This window comes from Bombyx mori, chromosome 24 (genome assembly GCF_030269925.1).
Source record: "Bombyx mori chromosome 24, ASM3026992v2".
In the NCBI taxonomy this organism is placed as follows: Eukaryota; Metazoa; Arthropoda; class Insecta; order Lepidoptera; family Bombycidae; genus Bombyx; species Bombyx mori.
Window position 1 is genome coordinate 11,973,268 of NC_085130.1, and position 21,547 is coordinate 11,994,814.

The 21,547-nt window shown below is 39.9% G+C and overlaps 1 protein-coding gene across 2 annotated transcripts in view; it reads left to right on the forward strand.

The window, feature by feature from the left end:
- Nucleotides 1-18,983, forward strand: part of LOC101743523 (exportin-7-B) — a 42,913-nt gene extending 23,930 nt beyond the window's left edge. Inside the window, exons 15-24 of one of the 2 annotated variants that reach the window (XM_038019743.2) lie at nt 2,269-2,419; nt 3,099-3,249; nt 3,760-3,950; nt 4,634-4,763; nt 5,415-5,502; nt 6,907-7,045; nt 7,512-7,589; nt 9,663-9,769; nt 10,462-10,676; nt 12,211-18,983. In XM_038019743.2, the coding sequence (XP_037875671.1) occupies nt 2,269-2,419; nt 3,099-3,249; nt 3,760-3,950; nt 4,634-4,763; nt 5,415-5,502; nt 6,907-7,045; nt 7,512-7,589; nt 9,663-9,769; nt 10,462-10,676; nt 12,211-12,313 (1,353 nt within the window). In that variant the 3' untranslated portion in view covers nt 12,314-18,983. The remainder of the gene's footprint in view (nt 1-2,268; nt 2,420-3,098; nt 3,250-3,759; nt 3,951-4,633; nt 4,764-5,414; nt 5,503-6,906; nt 7,046-7,511; nt 7,590-9,662; nt 9,770-10,461; nt 10,677-12,210) is intronic. The other variant, XM_038019744.2, reaches the window with a different exon arrangement.
- The last annotated feature ends 2,564 nt before the right edge of the window (nt 18,984-21,547 follow it).

Consider the following 21,547-nt stretch of genomic DNA (forward strand, 5'->3'; position numbering starts at 1 on the left):
AGAAGCACCCAGAAGCACTACGTGGCCATCTTCACATGTCTCACTACGCGTGCGGTACATTTAGAACCGGCAGCGAGCCTCAGCACGGACTCAGCGGTGATGGCACTCCGGCGCATGATCGCGCGCCGGGGAGCTCCGACGGAAATATGGAGCGACAACGGCACCAATTTACGGGGTGCCGACAAGGAGCTGCGCCAAGCTTTGGACAAGGCGACTGAGCATGAAGCGAGCTTAAGACTTATCCAGTGGCGCTTCATCCCACCGGGCGCGCCTTTCATGGGCGGCGCCTGGGAAAGAATGGTGCGGGCGGTAAAGGCCGCGCTCTCGGCCACGGAGCAGCCGAGGCACCCGACGCCCGAAATATTTCATACTCTGCTAGCGGAGGCAGAGTTCACAGTGAACAGCCGACCTCTCACCCACGTATCGGTGAGCGCCGACGATCCCGACCCTCTGACACCGAACCACTTCCTGCTGGGAGGCCCGGCGCGAGTCCCCGTGCCGGGCAAGTTTGACGACGCCGACCTCATAGGGCGCGCACACTGGCGCGCAGCACAACGTCTGGCAGATGTGTTCTGGAGTCGCTGGCTCCGGGAGTACCTGCCCGACCTGCAGAACCGGCGGGAGCCCCACAGCCGCGGGCCCGCCCTGAAGATAGGCGACGTCGTGATAATAGCAGACGGAACGCTCCCACGGAACACCTGGCCACGTGGGATCATCCAGGAGGTTTACCCGGGGGCCGACGGCATCACTCGAGTGGTCGACGTACGCACCGCCGGCGGTATATTGCGACGCCCGGCAAAGAAGATCATCGTGCTGCCCACGATGTCCGCCGCTCACCAGGGAGGATGCAGCGACGTGAACGACGCTGCACGGCGGGAGGATGTTCGCGACGGACATGAATAAATGTAGAATATTATTCGAGACGGACATTGATAGTTTAAAATAGATAGAAAATATAGTAATAGATAAATAGTTAATATGTTCGCAAAGTACAGCGAGATTTAATAGAAATAGACAATGTCCGTAGTAGTTATAGTAAAATGTCCGTTAATAGATAAAGAATAGCCAAATAGACAGTATGTTAAAAATAGTTAGCATACAAACGTAGATATAAGTAAATTTGTAAATATTATTTGTTTGAAAATAAAGATTGGTCCTCGTGGTCTTTAATTTGGCGTGGGAACGCAGGAGCGAGTCACAATACGGGCAACTAATAGAGCGACTAGGCAAACAATAGGCGAGCGAGGCGGCCGAGAGAACAATAGACGCCCACCGTGCTCGGACTCATAATAGCGCTGGCCGAGTGCGTGTGGGCGACCATAAATAAGGGGCCTACCTCGCTGCAAGTTCAGTTCGAGACAGCGAGCCGACGAGTCAAGACCTCTCCAGAAGAAGAGGAGAGAGCCAATCGACGACAAGAAAAGACTCGCTCCTACGCCCTGCGCCGGTCAAGCCACGAGGACCGTGTGAACGCCATACTGAAGCCTTCGTTATTTTCCTCGAACCAATCCCAGCACCCGTTCCGCGACAGCCACTGCGGCAATACTCGAGCCACCACGTTTGCCACGAGTAAGAAGTCTAAAAATCACACGTGGTGGCCGAAACCTGAGCGGTGGCCGTCCGGAATAGCTAGTGTTAGCAAATTCGCCAGGCTGAGCTCCGTGAGCTCACCTATACGCTCGGTGACGCTGATACATATATCTTATACATATCCTATTTTGGGACCTGATGACCACGCGTGACTTGTCCTTGATTATTGTTATTATTTTGTACAATTACAGCTTTTATCCGGAACTAAAATAAGTTAAATAAAATTATCGGGTAACTACCGTCATATTTCAGTTGACACATACAGCGAAGACTAGGTCGTCAATTGTTAATTTGTGGCGTCCTGTGGAACCTTCATGGTTGTGTGGAATGCTGAACGACAAAGGGAAGATCTTCCACCGAGCGGGTGACATTGCTCGGTAGACCGACGGTCCGAATGTTGTTGTTCGGAACTTGTATATATTATACAAGTTTATCTTGAAAATGTCGTAAGCGAGATTCAGGCGTCTGTCTTGCGTTTTTTTAATTTTTTTTATTGCTAGATGGCTGGACGATCTCAGAGCCCACCTGATGTTAAGTAGTTACTGAAGCTCATAGACATCTACGACGTAAATGCGCCACCCACCTTGAGGTATAAGTTCTAAGGTCTTAAGTATAGATACAACGGCTGCCCCGCCCTTCAAACCGAAACGCATTGTACTGTTTGAATCTCATTTCCAGGCCGAATATTTCCCGTTCCTCGGTATCTCTGGCGTGGGCACGTCGGAGATGCGGTGCCGCACCATGCTGTACACGGCGCTGGGCCGCCTGCTCATGGTGGAGCTGGGCGAGGACGAGGAGCGCTTCCACGCATTCATGATGCCGCTCACTGGTACTACGCGGCACGCAGTGTAACGTGCGGTCACGCGGCGCGCAGTATAACGCGCGGCGATGAATTTTGAGCTACTACTCACGGTTACGCGTTAAAGATTATTGAAGTGAAACTTCTTTGAGAGTAAAATTTTATTCATAACAGATTCGTCAGGGCTAGAGAGAATACGGTTACGCGTTAAAGATTATTGAAGTGAAACTTCTTTGAGAGTAAAATTTTATTCATAACAGATTCGTCAGGGCTAGAGAGAATACGGTTATGCGTTAAAGATTATTGAAGTGAAACTTCTTTAGGCGCGTTGAGAGTAAAATAAATTCACAACAGATTCGTTACGGCTAGAGAGAATAGATACATTTTAGGAAGAGCGAGAGTGAGAAAATTGATATAGCGTCTCGTGAATAACACTGAAAAAACGAAGCGAGCTAGGTCGTTTCTGTTATACACAGCATTACCTATTATAAAAGAAAATGACAGAAGACAATGATAACACTACACACCGCAAAAGAAGATTCACTTCTTTCACGTGCACCGTTTTTTATTTTCCGAAAAGTAAATCCGATTCGGCCTCTGTCGCCAGTCCGCGCGTAATTAGTTCCGTAGGCGAAGATTAGGTAGCGAAAACAATAAGTCATCCCGTCGTTTTGATGGTTGAGTGAAAGCGCGCGATGTACTCCGGCAGCCGCGTTCGAGAGCATCGTGGGTCTGCTGGACGGGGCGGTATTCGCGTCGGAGGAGGCCAAGAAGACGCTGATCGGCCTCGCGAGGGACCTCCGGGGGCTCACGCTCGCCTTCAACACGAAGACAACGTACATGATGCTTTTTGACTGGATGTGAGTTTATTGAAGTGAAACTTCTTTAGAATCGTTGTGATTTCAAACTCGATGAAACGAAAAAATAAGTCTGTAGTGTTTTTTTTTAATAAAACGCCATCTATGAGATTTTTTAAAAACTAACGTGTGTATGAAACCTCATGTAGTGAATTTTAATTTAAGATTATACGTGAAGTTAAAATATCAATTCACAGAGGGCGCTACCTCATACTATAAAAAATGATATTTACTAATGACAAAATTTTACATATATTTAGACGGGCGGGTGGGGCAGCCGTTGTAATTATACTGAGATCTTGAACTTATATCTCAAGGTGGGTGGCGGGATTTACGTTATACATGTCTATGGGTTCCAGTAACCACTTAACACCAGGTGGGTTGTGAGCTCGTCCACACATCTAGGCAATAAAACAAAGAAATTATTATTAATTGTACCTTACAATTAAATTTTGCCCAGCGCTGGTACCTACCCGTGCGCGTCACCAGCTCATGCTATGTTTGACTCGACAGTTACCCGGTGTACATGAAGGTGTTACTCCGGGGCATCGAGCTCTGGTACCCGGAGCCGGCGGTGACGACGCCGGTGCTCAAGCTGACCGCCGAGCTCGCGCAGAACCGGAACCAGCGCCTGCACTTCGACGTGAGCTCGCCCAACGGCATCCTGCTGTTCCGCGAGCTGTCCAACATCATATGCGGCTACGGTGAGTGTGGCTGACGTTTCCAGAGCCTTCGATTGGCTCTCGAAGGCTTCGTCGGCCGGGCGTTTTTTTTTTATTGTGATGTGATTTGAAACTCGAAACGAAAAAATGAAACGAAGTTTTAATATCAATTCACAGAGGGCGCTACCTCATTTTATAAAAGATAATTTACAATTATTTCTATTTAGTTTCGAGCTCGAGAACGTCTATCACATGCCCTTGTAGGCAGACGAGCATACGGCCCACCAGATGGTGAGTGGTTACCGTCGCCCATGGACTTCAGCAATGCCAGGGGCAGAGTCAAGCCGCTGCCTACCGCTTAATACTCTCCACAAGCCTCGTTTGAAGAAAAGGACAAGTCAAAGCGCTCGGTAAACACCGTGGAGGGGAGCTCATTCCATAGCCGGATGGTACGTGGCGTCCTTGGGGTGAACTGCGCCGTCTGATTGTAGTGTTGACCGTTTTTAGTTGAATTTCAATTTTTTTTATTGTTTTTATTTTGAATTGTCATCGGTCCTCAATAAATCTACAAAGTTTGAATGAAATCAGGTCGTTTAAAGTGGGTCAAAATCGCGTCTGAAGGAGTCAGTTACATACGTACAAGTGAAGCTAATATAAAGCGTGTAAAAAGGGGGGGGGGGGGCTCCGGTCCGCGCCGGGTCTAATCCAGCTCATCGTTTGTACAGGCAGCAGGATCCTGACTGTGGAAGTGGACAAGAAGCAGCTGTACGCCTTGAAGCTGAAGGGGATATCGCTCTGCTTCTCCATCCTGAAGGCGGCCCTCTGCGGGAACTACGCAAACTTTGGTGTATTCAGGTATTTGGTCTCTAAAGCAAAGGAATTCTCAACCACGACCAGTTTGTTACAGAGCGAAGGTCCTTTACCCAGGCTTTTGCATAAAAAAATACGCATTTGGATACACAATTACGCATTTGCATACACAATTACGCATTTGCATACACAAATTTATACTTGCATACACAAATTCATACTTGCATACACAAATTCATAATTGCATACACAAATTCATACTTGCATACACAAATTCATAATTGCATACACAATAATTGCATACACAAATTCATAATTGCATACACAATAATTGCATATACAAATTCATACTTGCATACACAAATTTATACTTGCATACACAAATTCATACTTGCATACACAAATTCATAATTGCATACACAAATTCATAATTGCATACACAAATTCATACTTGCGTACACAAATTCATAATTGCATACACAAATTCATAATTGCATACACAAATTCATAATTGCATACACAAATTCATACTTGCATACACAAATTCATACTTGCATACACAAATTCATACTTGCATACACAAATACGCACTTCCACACACAAATACGCATTTGCGTACTTATTTGATAAAGTTCGACGAAGGATTGATCATTTGAAACAATTTTTGGTAGCTATAAATAGTAATAATATTTATAGGTTGTACGGGGACGAGGCACTGGACAACGCGTTGAACATGTTCGTCAAGCTGTTGCTGAGCATTCCGCAGAGCGACCTACTGGTTAGTGTACGTCGCATTGTGCTTACAGATGATGCTTTTTGTTTATTTGTCTAGGCTTAACCATAATTTACTAGATCACCCACTTGAACTAAACAACAAATTTACTATAGCTCTAAATAACAAATTTATTAGAGCACTAAATAATAAATTTACTACATCACCTACACAAGTAACAGCTGTTGGCATTGATTAAATAAACAATGGCATATTTGGTTAAATAAACAATGCTCCATTCTCATAGTGTTCGAATCTCGCTGGCTGGTACCAATTTTTCTAATGAAATACGTACTCAACAAATGTTCACGATTGACTTCCACGGTGAAGGAATAACATCGTGCAATAAAAATCAAACCCGCAAAATTATCATTTGCGTAATTACTGGTGGTAGGACCTCTTGTAAGTCCGCACGGGTAGGTACCACCGCCCTGCTTATTTCTGCCGTGAAGCAGTAATGCGTTTCGGTTTGAAGGGTGGGGCAGCCGTTGTGACTATACTGAGACCTTAGAACTATATTTCAAGGTGTGTGGCGCATTTACGTTGTAGATGTCTATGGGCTCCAGTAACCACTTAACACCAGGTGGGCTGTGAGCTCGTCCACACATCTAAGCAATAAAAAAAAAAAAAAAGTATTGGTGATACATAAACATTTGATCGCCTACTAATAAATCAATAATTTGGGATAAAAACTTCCACCGTCATCTGGTCTCCCATTAGGATTCTCTGTACTGTAGGTAATGGAGACTGATATAATATAATAATAATCATAAAGCCTTTTATTCAGAAAAGAGATATACAATTATATTTCTTTTATATTTATTATTTCAGACATGTCTTTATTTTATTTCCGAATATGTCCACAAAATATTATTTTAATAACCTAAAAGTACATATTATTATCTGCAACACGCTTCGTCAGTTTTTTTATATAACTTATACTACTGCACACTTATATATGTATATTTTACAAAATTAAAATTGTTCATGTATTTGGTGCTTTATTACTTACTGTAAGGCTGTTTGTCAGTTGCCAAAAGCCTCCTCCAACCTACTCCATTCTGATTTCTCTCTAGCCGCTTTACTCCATAGGAGAACCTCAAGCACCGGTCACCGTCCTCGACGAGTAAATTAACTCACTGAGTTCTGAGTGGGTCGCATTTTCGATCCGGTGGTAGATAGATTCTGCAAAGCACTGCTCTTGCTAGGGCTAGTGTTAGCAACACCTCCTGGTTTGAATTCCAAGAGCTTACAAACACGTTAGGGTTACGCTGACATAGTCTCTCAAGGCTATCAGCTTAGGTAGGGAAAAAAGAATACATAAGAGACTGATATACACTTATAATGAAAATGTATTACGGGGGAGTAGGGAGGGAATTGAACTCCCGCACTCAATCTTGTCCAATGTCGTTTCAGGACTACCCGAAGCTGTCGCAGACGTACTATGTCCTACTGGAGCGGCTGGCCCAGGACCACATGAGCTTCCTTGCGAACCTGCAGCCGGAGCCGATCCTGTACATCCTGTGCTCCATATCCGAAGGACTGACGGCTCTGGGTGAGCACACACTACAGTACAGATTTTGACAAGATGAATGCCTGAATCGCGCCAACGACTTTTTTTATTTTTTATTGCTTAGTTGAGTGCACAAGCTCACAGCCCACCTGGTGTTAAGTAGTTACTGGAGCCCATAGACATGTACAATGTGAATGCGCCGCCCACCTTGAGATATAAGTTCCGCGTCCTTCCGTGAGTGCGCGCGGGTAGGTACCACCACCCCGCCTAATTCTGCCGTGAAGCAGTAATGCGTTTCGGTTTGAAGAGCGGGGCAGCCGTTGTAGCTATACTGAGACCTTAGAACTTATATAACTATATATAACTCAAGGTGGGTGGCGCATTTACGCTGTAAATGTCTATAGGTTCCGATAACCACTTAGGTGGACTGTGAGGTCGTCCGCCAATCTATGCAATAAAATTAAAAAAATAGTCCTCGTTCGTCTGTAATGTGGGGTTCTGTTTTCAGATACGACGGTGTGCACGGGATGCTGCGCCACCTTAGATTACATCGTCACGTATCTCTTCAAACAACTCGTACAGAAGAGTGAGTATACAGAGTGCAAGGCGACATCGGTGTGCTTAGTGCGTGTTTTTTAACGTTCTCGATAGCGTAAAAGTTAACCCAACTTTGTATGCAGTTGGAACAGTGCCCCTAGTGGCAAACGTACGCAAACGATCCCATTCCATACAAATATGAGCTAACTTTTACGCTATCGAGAACGTTAAAAAACTCGCACTGAGCACACTGAGCCATAATACCGGATCTTGTTATTGAAGTGTGTCTGGCAACATCTGGAGCTCGGTGTAACGAAAAGAGTGACGTTGAAAAGAGATAGACAGATACGATGTAGTTGTGAGAGAGTGAGATAGAACGCGTTGGATTTTAACTGTGTTGTGTGTACGAACTGCTCCTGTATTTTTGAAAGTGGGAATCGAGAGTTAGATTTTATGGACGTGTCGCGTTTACGTTTCGTTACATAAGAGAGAGAGAGAGAGAAAACTATATAATCAGATACGAAAAATGGCGACGTTGACACTAAGCGATCAAATCAACAGCGATCCTCAATAATTCTCAGTAAAATGGCTTTAAATTACAAATAATGCGTGTACTGCCAACACATTGTCAGTGTCAACTCCCGCACAGTCATAGTCGAACAAACTACGTGAACCACTGCTTCTATTGCGATTCGTACTACTAAAAATTTCGACCTCATGTCTCAAGGCGACGATTACTTTGAGGTCCGAGTAACACTTACCATCAGAAGCGGCTGCGTCACCGAACCAAAATTTGCTTACTTATGATCAAATGGGCTGTCTGCTCGTCTAAATAAAGTGAGGTAACGCGTCTAAATATATTATACAACAGTACCAGGCTGACATAACCGTTAGGAGTTCTCTTACCGAATTGGTTTTCCCATTCAGGGCTGCCAAACGTTGCAATAATAATGATATAAATTTTGTATTTTTTTTTTGTTTTTTTATTCAATTATTTTAATTTATTATTAAATTTCAAAATCAAAGTATGTATGTGTGGGTATTTTCATCTAAAATTATCTTACGTTTTAATATAAAATTACGGGTACGGGTAAAGTCACTGGCGCAGCTAGTGTTTTCTTTTCAATAAATTGAAGTAGTAGGTAGGTAGTTCAGTAGATTAGGGGGGAATCGGGACCCTTTCCAAATCCAACACGAATTTTCAATGGCTTTTCTTAGGATAATTAATACCGATAAAATTGAGATTCAAATGGTTCCGGAGGCTTAAATGTTTAAAAACACTGAAAAAACTAGCTTGACCCGATTCACCTTGGCTTTGGGGTGAATCAGGTTACGTATGGAGACAATAGAGTTTTTCGATAGGGCTGGCACTATTTAGTTGTTAAGTAAGTACCTAACCTTAGGTAACTTAACTTTTTAATATCTTTAATTAGTTACAAAACTTGATGACTAAATTAAACTAATATTCTTAAACACTAAGTCATTTTTAACTGACTTCAAAAAAGGAGGACGTTCTCAATTCGACTGTATTTTTTTTTTATGTTTGTGACCTCATATCTTTTGACTGGGTGAATCGATTTTGATGATTCTTTTTTTATTAGAAAGCTGACGTTTCCCGTGTGGTCCAGTTTCAATTTGTCCAGTTCTGAAAATGGTATCCATGAGAAAACCATATAAGTCTTAAATTTGCATTAAGTACGTGCATGACAAATAGATGAATAACTCAATATCACGCCAACCGATTTCGATGATTATTGTTTTTAGTGTACATTCATTTGTTTTGGAATATCTTTATTGTTTCTATTTGAAGTCGGTTTTTGTTAAAGCATGTCTATTTACAATTATCATTTCAAAAAAGTTAAATCTCTAACAACTCAACAAAAGTATTGTGACATGCTAGATTTGTTCCTATTCTAATCTTCCTATTCCTATCCTATTCTAATTCTAGTCTCTATTCCCTCCAATCTACTGTACGTATATCCGCCCTGTCTATTTCTGTAGGGCGGGGCAGCCATAGTGCTGCTACACCGCCGAGGTTTAGGCGGAAAATCAAGTCACCAGTTCTCAAGTCACCATTCGTTATATATACATCGCAAATTAAAACGTCTCGTTTTTCTTCCAGCGAGCAACAAAGTCCCGAAGCCCCGCCAGCCCCCGCCGGAGATCAGCAACATGTTTGTGGAGGTGCTGCAGCGGAGACCGGAGATCATGCAGCAGCTCCTAGCCACGGTCTGTACTCACTCGGATGTATTTAGAATCATAATATATACACAGATCATACATAGTAGCTCATATATACAGCATACAGAATATAGCAAAATATAATTTATCTATAAAAAACAATTCAATGGTAACCCGAAGAAATAAATAGTTTAAAGTTTTTTGACTTTTGGTTGTTTGATACCGGTGTCAGGATGTTAGAGCCAAGTTATTTTGTATTGGTTGCGTTCCACTAAGCGCCGATAACGATGAAAATGCTCCTTTAGTCGTTCCATAGAACGACCGCGGTCGTTGTGGTCGCGGCGATAACGTCACTGATGACGTCATGAATTACTCTCACGCGAAGCTCACGACGACCCATCCGAAACGCTTTACTGCTTCACGGTAGAAATAGACAGTGGTGGTACCTACCCGTGCGGACTCACAAGAGGTCCTACCACCAGTAATTACGCAAAGTATAATTTTGCGGGTTTGATTTTTATTACACGATGCTATTCCTTCACCGTGGAAGTCAATCGTGAACATTTGTTGAGTACGTATTTCATTACAAAAATTGGTACCCGCCAGCGAGATTCGAACACCGTTGCGTAGCTAGATACGAATGCACCGGACGTCTTATCCTTTAGGCCACGACGACCACTTATTACTTAAAGACCACTATAGCTAGAGCTCTGAAGTAATCTCAACTACACCGTTTGCAGGTTCTGAACGTGATAATATTCGAGGACTGCTGCAACCAGTGGTCGATGTCGCGGCCGCTGCTCGGGCTGATCCTGCTCAACGAGGAGCAGTTCTCGCGCATCCGCGGCGAGATGATCGCGCAGCAGCCGCGCGACAAGCAGGCGCAGCTGGCGGACTGGTTCAACGGGCTCATGGCCAGCATCGAGCCGAACCTGCTCACCAAGAACCGGGACAGGTCAGGATTCATAAGTTAATTGTGGTTAATGTTGCTGGAAATAGGCCCTTATGTACATTTTATTATTATTATATCCTCATAATAATAATAAAATGAAGATTGTTTCCGAGAATGGACTTCATTGACCTTTCTTTCCGGAATGAAAATCCGGAAGCCGGTAAAGATATTGTTGTTGTTCTTGTTTTTAAATTCGCCAATAGGCAGGCAAAGAGCGTAGCCTATACAGCCTAGTCTGTCGTAGTTTTATTATTTTCATGTCAATAAAAAGCCGGTGTATCTCTTTTTATTGCTTTTTGGGAGTTTTGACGTCAACTCGACGAATAACACATTGACTGAGCGGGAGTTTCCACAGACCTTTTACTTTGAAAAAAAAAAAAAAAACAGTCACTGCTATGTTAGCCACAGTTTTATTCCAATGTTACGATGTTTAATACACCAAACAACACGCAATTTATATAATAGACATCACAATAAACTATTAAAAAAACATTAAAGTAAAATTTCAAGTGACACTTCACTTGGGTTGCTGCCAAAACTCTCTGACCATAAATAATACGAATGGGTAATGGTGGGCCCTTGAGATTCTTACTAATAGAATCATTAATGTCTAAAAATATTAAGTAATTCATGGTTTTAAGTTATAATTATCATTACAATATATACATATTGAATTGATAAAAATAAACTAAAAAAGTCTGAATTATAACCATTAGCTTTTTTATTTATTTGTTCAAGTCACAGACAACTCTTTCTTTTGGCAGCATTTAGATTTACTTTAAGACTTCCTATTGGTGAATTTAAAAACTATGAATGATGGAAGTACTCAGTTTTCGGATGTTATCAGTGAAAGAAATGTTGATACATAAACTAAACAACGTGAAAAAATAAGGCATAGTTTTTCAAGTACAAATAGTTTTGACACAAAGTTGGCCCACTTTTGGGCATTGTCCTTTTCTTAAGTATTTCATTTTTGTTCAATAATTCTAGAACATTCTATAATAATTGTGTTTTCAAACTGTCATATTACATTCCCTTCACCATTGTAGAATTGTATTCACTATTTTAAACTTGATGAGTATGTTTATACATACATATAAATAAAATTGGAGTGTCTGTTTGTAATATTGAAATAACCGTTTTTTACTACATTAATATGAATATATATACGGTACATACACCTAAATAACGTTTTTACAATTTTGTCTGTCTGTTTGTTCCGGCTTTGCCGACCGATTTTGACGACTTTCACCCATAGGGTAGCTCATGATATTAAGGAGTAACTTGGACTACTTTTTTAGACTAGCTTTGCCCTGCAGCGTCACCCGTGGTACGACAATAACTGCGGGTAACGTCGCGGGACTCAGCTGTCATAAATAATAAAATTTAATATTTCCGAAGCGAAGCGGGGGCGGGTAGCTAGTTGAAAATATAAATAAAATTTCATTAACGTTGGTTTGGTTCCGTTAATAGCAGATGGCGTTAGTTGTCGTTTCATACGATGAGAGATATTTTTAATGTCGCATCTCTCCAACAGATTCACGCAGAACTTGTCCGTGTTCAGACGGGACATCAACGACCTGCTGAAGGGCACCTCGGTGTCGTCGGCCGGGTCCGTCAACGACATGATGACGTCATAATCAAGCGATGACGTCACGCGGACCCGTGTGCACGTGGCGTGGGCGTCGCGCGACCGCGGCGTGCGGGGGGTTGGGGGGAGGCAGGGTCGCTTATACATAATCGATGTGGGTATTGTGATATTATTACCGGTTGAGAGCGGCCCGCTGGTCCCGGTTCGAACGTCACGCACTGATGATGTCCACGGACTCCGGTTGTGACGTAAACGATCGTATACCGAGTGTCTGTCAGGCTTGGTGATTAAAATGGACGTAATTTTTTTTTTTTTTAATATAGAACTTTGAAATTATGAATTAAATGTGTGAAATATTGTGCGAGGAAAATAGACATTCAGTTCAGCGTTAGGTGCGTTTGTGTTGGGTTTTTTTTTTCGTGTCTGTGGCTAGGCTCGCGTTAAGTGGTCACCGGAGTACAGCGTCAATGGTCGTCTCTCAGTTGTAATTGTATAGTGTTTTAAGAAAATTAATAATTGTGACTGTTTTGAGTTTTTATTAGATACATTGTTATTCCTTCACCGTCAAAGTCAATCTTGAACATATTCGCACCCTTAGAATTGAAGTGGTTTAATTAACTAAACATTTCAAAAGAAAATTAGTTTTATATTTTGAACGACTTATATAAACATTGTATTTATTCTAATAGTTTTTATAAAATTAAATTATGTAAAATTAAAAATTAAATTTATATTTTAGTCTAGAAAAGGTCAACACTTTCCTTTTATTTAAAATTAATCTCTTTTTAAACAATTTAAATCAATCATATATTTTTTTCTTTTTTGTAAATGCCAAAGATATAATTGAAAAATTGTTGTTTTTCAATTTAGATTTTAATACTTTAAGCCTTAAAGCGCATACCTTAAAACTTTAAAGCTTTAAAGTATTGAAATCGAAATTGATGAATTTGCAAATTTTTGGCGTTTACCAAGAAAAAGACAAACAGGAATTTTAGTTTAAGTTACTTCAATTCTAAAGTTGGAACATGTAGAGTGTAGTAAGTATTTCATCAGAACAACACAGTCTCTCGATACTAATGCACCGGACGTCTCGCACATCAGGCAACGACGCTTTCATCTAGGACGATTTTGAATAAAATTGACTCACATGAGTCGACTATTATCAAAGCCGGCAATCTGACTTTTGGACAATTATTGGTAAATCAGAAAAAACGCATTATTGACTTTGTATTCCATTGGCAGTCACAAAACTCTTCGGAACGACATCTTATATAAATAACAGGTTAACTATTAACCTTTATTTAATGCAGGTTTTGAACCGTATTCTTTGAAGGAGACGATTATATTCAAATCAATCTGTATTGAAATATCAATAACATTTTTTTGTCCAAATGCACAGATTGCCACCTTTGATAATAGACGACTCACATCTCCTATTTACCTTCACAGCGATGTGTGATACTTTATCTTAATATCATAACGGTTAATGTGTCATAGAAGCCTTATGAGCCCGTATTAAAAATGTCGGATACAGCTATCGGAGCTTTAGATATCCGGAATACGGATGTAGTAATGAGTTATGGGAGCTTTTTTTTTTAGTTTTTGTTCATCTTAACTTTTATAAACAAATAAAAGAAATTAAATTTTCCCCCTTTATATTTCCCCCTTTGTGTCTTTTCGTTTATTTTTGTGTACTTCTGTCTCTTTCATTCAGTCTTGTTGAATAAAGAGAGAGAGAGAGAGAGAGCGAGAGAGATAGTTGCAACACGTTTTAAATTGATTAATTAATCTTAATATTTATTGAAAAAAAAAAGATTAAATTTTCCCGCTTTGTCTTAGTGTTGTGACTAATCTACATAACGGCTGGCAGACGGCCCGGCGTTTTATTAAGTGACTTATTAGTATTATTATTATTATTAATATTATTAAATTTTAAGAATAAGGAAGTAGCATTCATAGATATTTAAACCCTTGAGGGTAGTTGTAGGGAGTTGTGAAAGAGCTCTAAGGCTTACCTGTTTCAAATACGATTTAGTTTAATGCCTTTATAGACAAACGACAGTCTATTTGATGGTAAGCGATAAGTGTCGCCCATGGACATCTGCAGTGCCCGTTATCTGTTACGTATAATAACGATTAATTGTAACAGTCTCCTTGTAACCGACTCGTAAAGCTCCGATAACTTATCGATAAACCTTATTAAGAAGGGATCTAGAACGTTCCGTTTATTTTTTTGTGTATTTCTGTCTCTATCGTTTAGTCTTGTTGAATAGAGAGAGCGAGAGAGATGGTTGCAATAACTTGTTTTCTATTAATAGTTTTGTATGTACCTGTGTATATATTGCACCTTTAGTATTATAGAGATCCATCCCCAAAAAAATTGTTTTTTTGAAAACATCGAAAGTTTTTAAATCGATTTCGACTTAAAGGGAGTGAAAGAGAACGATGAATAAGTTTGTCCCTTTTTTAAGCTACTTTTATTTGATTATTAAGAGTCGCTGAAAAGGGTCGTTCTAAGTTCATTTTTGAATTAAAGTCGAAATTCAAAAATTTCGGATTTGGTCTCTGTAATTCTAAAGGTGCTATATGTGACGTCAAGACGTCATGTTGACTTGAGAATCCGCCCACACGCGTCAAGGAATTACGATGATATAATAATATCGATGGGTGAAATGTTGTCTGGTTTAAGCTACATTTTTGCATAATTACAGGCGAGTCGATTATAATTTGCGTAATTACTACTGGTGGTAGGACCTCTTGTTAGTCCGCGCGGGTAGGTACCACCACCCTGCCTATTTCTGCCGTGAAGCAGTAATGTGTTTCGGTTTGAAGGGTGGGGCAGCCGTTGTAACTATACTGAGACCTTAGAGCTTATATCTCAAGGTGGGCGGCGCATTTACGTTGTAGATCTCAATAAGAGTACGGCATTAACGCGACGATGTCCATTGCGGGCTCCCGGTCTATACCTATGATATGAATACAAAAACATTCGTCATCCATTGCTGTCTCTCCGCGGATACCCTAGACTCGATAGGATGTTTATTACAAAACTGCGATCAATTTTAAACGAACCAAAATATATATCGACGCTTGAAAGGCAAACGTGACTAAGCGACAATAATTGCTTTGTACATAAATGATAGGCAATAATCATAATCGATGCGGAAAAAAAATATATTTCTAGGTCTATTAAAATCATTTCAATCCTGCAGCTAGATTCGTTAAAATAGATATTTTTTCAGGTATTTCAAATTTAAATTAGTCTACTGTAAAGTTCACGGATTGTCGCTTAGTCACGTTTGCCTTTCAAGCGTCGATATGTATATCTTTCAATTTCCCTACAACGCTTGAAAATTCGATCGTCTTATTAATAATGCGTCGTGTCTTCTATTATATCTGGTTCGAATGATTCTTGTGTTATTTGAGAGTTAATTGTGTTTTTAACCGACTGCAAAAAAGGAGGAGGTTGTCAATTCGACTACGTTTTTTTTTAGTGTATTTAAAATTTGTGTTTGACTTGGCTCGAAGGAGATATGCCCTTTGCCTGGGAACTTTGAAAATGTATTACGTTTTTTTTTTTTGTGAAATTATATTTAGTTCATAAGCGTTCCAATTAATTTGTTTTTAGTACACAGAGCGTTGGGATTTAAGGCGCGTTTTTCTAAAAGCGATTCGAAATGAGTCTTATTTTGCCTAAGCTTAAAGTCTAGAATCGCATGACGTATTTGAATTAAGGAAACAATTTTTTTTTTTTACATATGAAATTTTTATAGCGTTTGTGTAAAAATTTGTATACTATTAATAATTGAAATTCTAATGTATTATAATAATAATAAATAATGGATGAATTTTGTTTAGAGACCAATACAATATTACTTTTCAATGTCTTATCTAGGTATTGTATGTTATTTTTTATTTGATTTTCGCATTAACCCTTTGACTGTCGTGTAGGTCACCGGTGCCCTACGCGGCGCACTGAAGTAATTATATCGATTTCTCTTTTCGATCTTCTTACTAAAGCACCGGAAGACTTTGTAGTAGACTAGTAGACTCTGAAAAAGATGAATCCGAACTATATTGAGAACGAATTTATTTCTAAGACACCTAAAATACTAAAACATTCATTAACGAACAAATTAAGGTGGTAGGACCTCCTGTGAGTCCGCGCGGGTGGGAACCACTGCCCTACCCGTTTCTGCCGTGAAGCAGTAATGCGTTTCGGTTTGAAGGGTGGGGCAGCCGTTGTAACTATACTGAGACCTTAGAACTTATATCTCAAGGTGGGAGGCGCATTTACGTTGTGGATGTCTATGGGCTTCAGTAACCATTTAAAATCAGGTGGGCTGTGAGCTCGTTCAACCATTTAAGCAAAAAAAGAATGCTAAGTTAGTCCATCCAGGCGCCTTAGTAACGAAAATCGACATGATTACTTCAGAGCGCCGCGTAGGACACCGGTGGCCTACACGTCAGTCGAAGGGCTTAATATTTTCTTCTCTTAGTATACCAGATGGTTAAAAACACTATGTGTTTTTAACGTGAGCAGACAAAGCGATAGAATTCTGTAATTAAATAAATAATACTTTAAAAAAAAACTAACAAAATACCATTTTACAGAAAATCCAACTAAAAATTAGAAAATAAATTTTAATAAATTTGAATTAAAAATTGTATAAGAAAAAGTGATTTTATTGTAAAAAAAAAAAAGCGTGGCGTGCTTTTCAGGATATTATCAAAATAACCCTTCTACTCATATCTGTTTATAAAATATTTATAACTACTGATACCATGCACCCCAAGCTTTTTTTTCAATAAAATCGTTTTTTCTTACACTATTTTTAATTAAAATTTATTAAAATTTATTGTCTATTTTTTGTTGGATTTTCTATAAAAACGTATTTTGTTAGTTTTTTTAAACTATTATTTATTTTTCATTTTTTTTGTTGAATTTTTTCAATTTTTTTTAATATTGAATTGTCATCGGTCCTTAATAAGTATACCAAATTTCGAGTTAATCCGACGTTTTGAAGGGAGTCAAAATCATGTTCAAAGATTCCGTTACATACTAACATACATACGTCTGAAGCTAATAAAAGTGTATTAAAAAAACAAGTCACTTTACCCAAATTACTTTTCAATTAGACTGACTCGGTGGTGTAGTGGTTAGCGGCCCAGACAGTTGAGCCGAGGGTCGTGGGTTCGATTCCCACATCGCGCAAACATTCGTGTGATGAACAGCTTTGTTTGCTCTCTGTCTGGATGTGTGTTATCTATATCATCTGGTCGCATTAAAACTGTATAATCTCAAAACTTACAAATTTTACGGGAGAGTGTTTTAAAGGTTTAAAAATGTGATATTTTTATTATTAAAAGTCTTTGCAACATTTATTTTTTATTTTTTACCAGATACATTGTCTTTTAAAGTAAGACAAAACTATGTATTAACTAGATGATGACCGAGCTTTGCTCGGTTTATGCTTTGATAACGCCATCTTGTTGTGTCTTTAAAGCGGTTAGTTGCCCTCAATTAAGAAAAATAGTATTATTATTCGCCAATAGATGTCGGGAAGAGTTGATTATTGAAAACACGAGTAAAACAACATTTTCTGAAAATAAATCGTAGCTAGATCGATTTATCGCCCCCGAAATCCCCTGTATACTAAATTTTTCCGAGATTCAGATTATATAAATATATATTAATATACAAGAATTGCTTGTTTAAAGGTATAAGATTTTGTTAATTATAATCAAAACATAGGTAAACTAAAAAAAAACAACTAAACAACGCTCTTTTGACAATATTTATGAGAAAAATACTGATGTTATCAAATGATTCCGCTTATTAACTCAATTTCGAATATTTTTGGAAATTGTACACTTTAATGCGAAAAGACGATATATGTATATAATATGTAAACGTATATAAGTATGTTTAACAATTTCTGGTAGCCATAACACAGGGAATTTGGGACTGGATGACCGCGCGCGATTTGTTTCCAGCTATTATTAATTAATTAATTTACATTCTAAATTATTTACCATCGCTGGATTAATTGTTTTCAAACGCAGCTCGTCAGTGCTTGTGATGAGACTGTAACTTTGTTTCGCCCGGTTAGGGTCCGTTCACACGGACCGGCTCGAAGAGATCTGTGTGCTTAGTGCGATTTTTTTAACGTTCTCGATACCGTAAAAGTTAACTAAGATTTGTATGCAGTTGGAACAGCGCCCCTAGCGGCAAACGCAGGCAAACGTTCCAACTCCATACAAATTATAGTTAACTTTTACGCTATCGAAAACGTTAAGAAACTCGCGCTAAGCACAGTGAAAGCGGCTCGTCTTAGTATTTAACACGCAGCGCGTTCAAGCATTCTTAATGACAAAAAAGTGCACATGCAAAACTAAACTTTACTACAATCACTCAAAACTCTGTTTTCAACGTGATAAAAATCTGCTCTCCTCTCCGAGTCGGTCTATGTGAACGGACCCTTAATAAAATATCGTTTGAATGTTAAAGTTTATTGATAGGACACGCAATGGATAGTGTACTTTTAGAATCGATTTAAAACGTCGAATCGATTGTCCAAAATCTATTTGTCTGGTGTAGCGTTGTTCCTTACGATATATGTTAAGTAAATAAATGTAATAATATGTTGTGTGAACGTGTTGTTAGTTTAAAAAAAATATGTAAATATTATGAAATATAATGAGTAATTTGTACAGTTGATTTGTGTTTTTTTTTAAGTGATAACTTCTTAAGGAAGGGTAAACCGGTTCGTTACGTAACGCGTCACGGAGCCAGTCTGTCTGGCTTCCCTTTCTCTCACGCACATCGCATTTTTTTCCTGCCTAAGCCGATAGCCTTGAAAAGCTATTACAGCGTTACCTTAACTAGTAGGTGAGCTCACGGGGCTCAAACCTGACGACGTTGCTAACACGAACCCTAGCAAGAGCTTCGCAGAATCTACTTCCGGATCGGAAACGCGACCCACTGAGAAGATCCGGCGAGAAACTCAGTGGGCTGTGTCTGAGGGTTAATTTACTCGTCGAGCCCTTCGTCGCGAGTGACGCCTTCATCGAGAACAATGACCGGTGCTTGAGGTACCTAAAATCACCGTTAGTGGATCGGGAGGATCCGCAATGACGTGTTTTGGGCACGCATATCGCAGAGCGGTACTGAGAACAGGAGTTCATGCGTACAACAGGTGCACCGCCTCATGGAGCACATACTCGTAGGGCTTAACCGACCAAAACCGATCTACACGGGAGCCCTCTTCGTCGACGTCACAAAAGCGTTCGACAAAGTCTGGTACAACGGTTTGATTTTCAAACTTTTCAACATGGGCGTGCCGGACAGCCTCGTGCTCATCATACGGGACTTCTTGTCTAGCCGCTCCTTTCGATATCGAGTAGAGGGAACCTGCTCCACCCTGCGAACACTTATGGCTGGAGTCCCGCAAGGCTCCGTTCTCTCTCCTATTGAGTTTTTTTGATAGCTTAGATGGATGGGCGAGCTCACAGCCTACCTGGTGTTAAGTGGTTACTGGAGCCCATAGACATATACAACGTAAACGAGCCACCCACCTCGAGATATAAGTTTTAAGGTCTCAAGTATAGTTACAACGGCTGCCCCACCCTTCAAACCGAAACGCATCACTGCTTCACGGCAGAAATAGGCAGGGCGGTGGTACCTACCCGTGCGGACTCGCAAGAGGTCCTACCACCAGTAATTACGCAACTTATAATTTTGGGGGTTTGATTTTTATTACACGATGTTATTCCTTCACCGTGGAAGTCAATCGTGAACATTTGTTGAGTACGTATTTCATTAGAAAAATTGGTACCAGCCTGAGATTCGAACACCGGTGCATCGCTACATACGAATGCACCGGACGTCTTATCCTTTAGGCCACGACGACTTAAAGCTTCTTTACTTATGTCTACTTCCTTATGTCTCCCGAACCTCTTTCCTATCTAACTCCCGATTTTCAATATCTCCACTTCAGCCATGAGCGGGCCCTACATTCCATTCATTGCCTTTTAATTTGTCCCGGTACGTTGTTAGTGTTGTCGTTTGATTAGCGATATGTTAACAATGCCAGGGCCCTGAAACTGCGATACTTTAAGAAAAATATTTTGTTTGTATGGAAACTAGCGACATCTTGTAGCGGATGCCCCTAAACGTATATAATATGTTGTTAAAATTATGGCATTTAATTATTGTATAACTAAACACAGAAAATAAAAAAAATAAAAATCATACAAGTCTTTATTTGTTATAGACAAATTGACTAAATTTTATCAATTTGTGGTTTCTGAAAATTTACTAAATTTTTCATAAAAAAAAGTGTTATGTGTTACTGCCATCTACATGATGAATGAGAAACGAATCAAAGCGAAACCATTTATTTATTTATTTATTTATGTACACACAGAAAACAAGACACAGTACAGAGTAATAGGAAAATTATGTATAAAGGCACTGCTTATTTCTTTGAGAAATCTCTTCCAGCAGACCTGCGAGAGGATAATGAGAATAATAATAAAAAGTGATAAATGTGTGTAGAACAAATAACACATAACTAAAATAACAAATACAACATGAGAATTATAGCACATACACAGCAAATATTATAAGTAACCATCTAGTGGCCGACGCCCGTAAACATTTTTGTTGAGTGATTGACTTGATTAACTATAGCTAATTTGTGTGTATTATCTATAGACAATGCAAACATGACGCCGTGTGCCGAACAAACATTAGAGGGCGCCCGTAGTGACACTCGGCGAGTTCACAGCTTAGCGGGTCGAGGGTTGCACACACCGCGCTGTTTATTTACGACCCTCTTCACGTAATTACCGAACACTGCACCTGTCTGTGTTATATCGTTAATCGACCGATCAAAAGGCCACGGCACGAATTATACGGGGTGTTCAAAAACTAACGTCACTATTTAATTAACTAAAAATACTTAGTTAAAGTTAACTGTTTCCTTAATGTTACGCATGTCAACAACTATTTCAGACGGTATTCAAGAGAAATCATGACTAACCTACCCCCATTTTCCCCTATAAAAACGAGTGAAAAATTTTCTAACTCTCAATCAATTTTTTTTTCTATTTTTTATTGCATAGCTGTGTGAACGAGCTAACAGCCCTACTCGTGTTAAGTAGTTACCGGAGCCCATAGACATCTACAACGTATATGCCACCACCCACCTTGAGATGTGAGTTCTAAGGTCTTAGTTACAACGGCTGCCCCGCCCTTCAAACCGAAACGAATTACTGC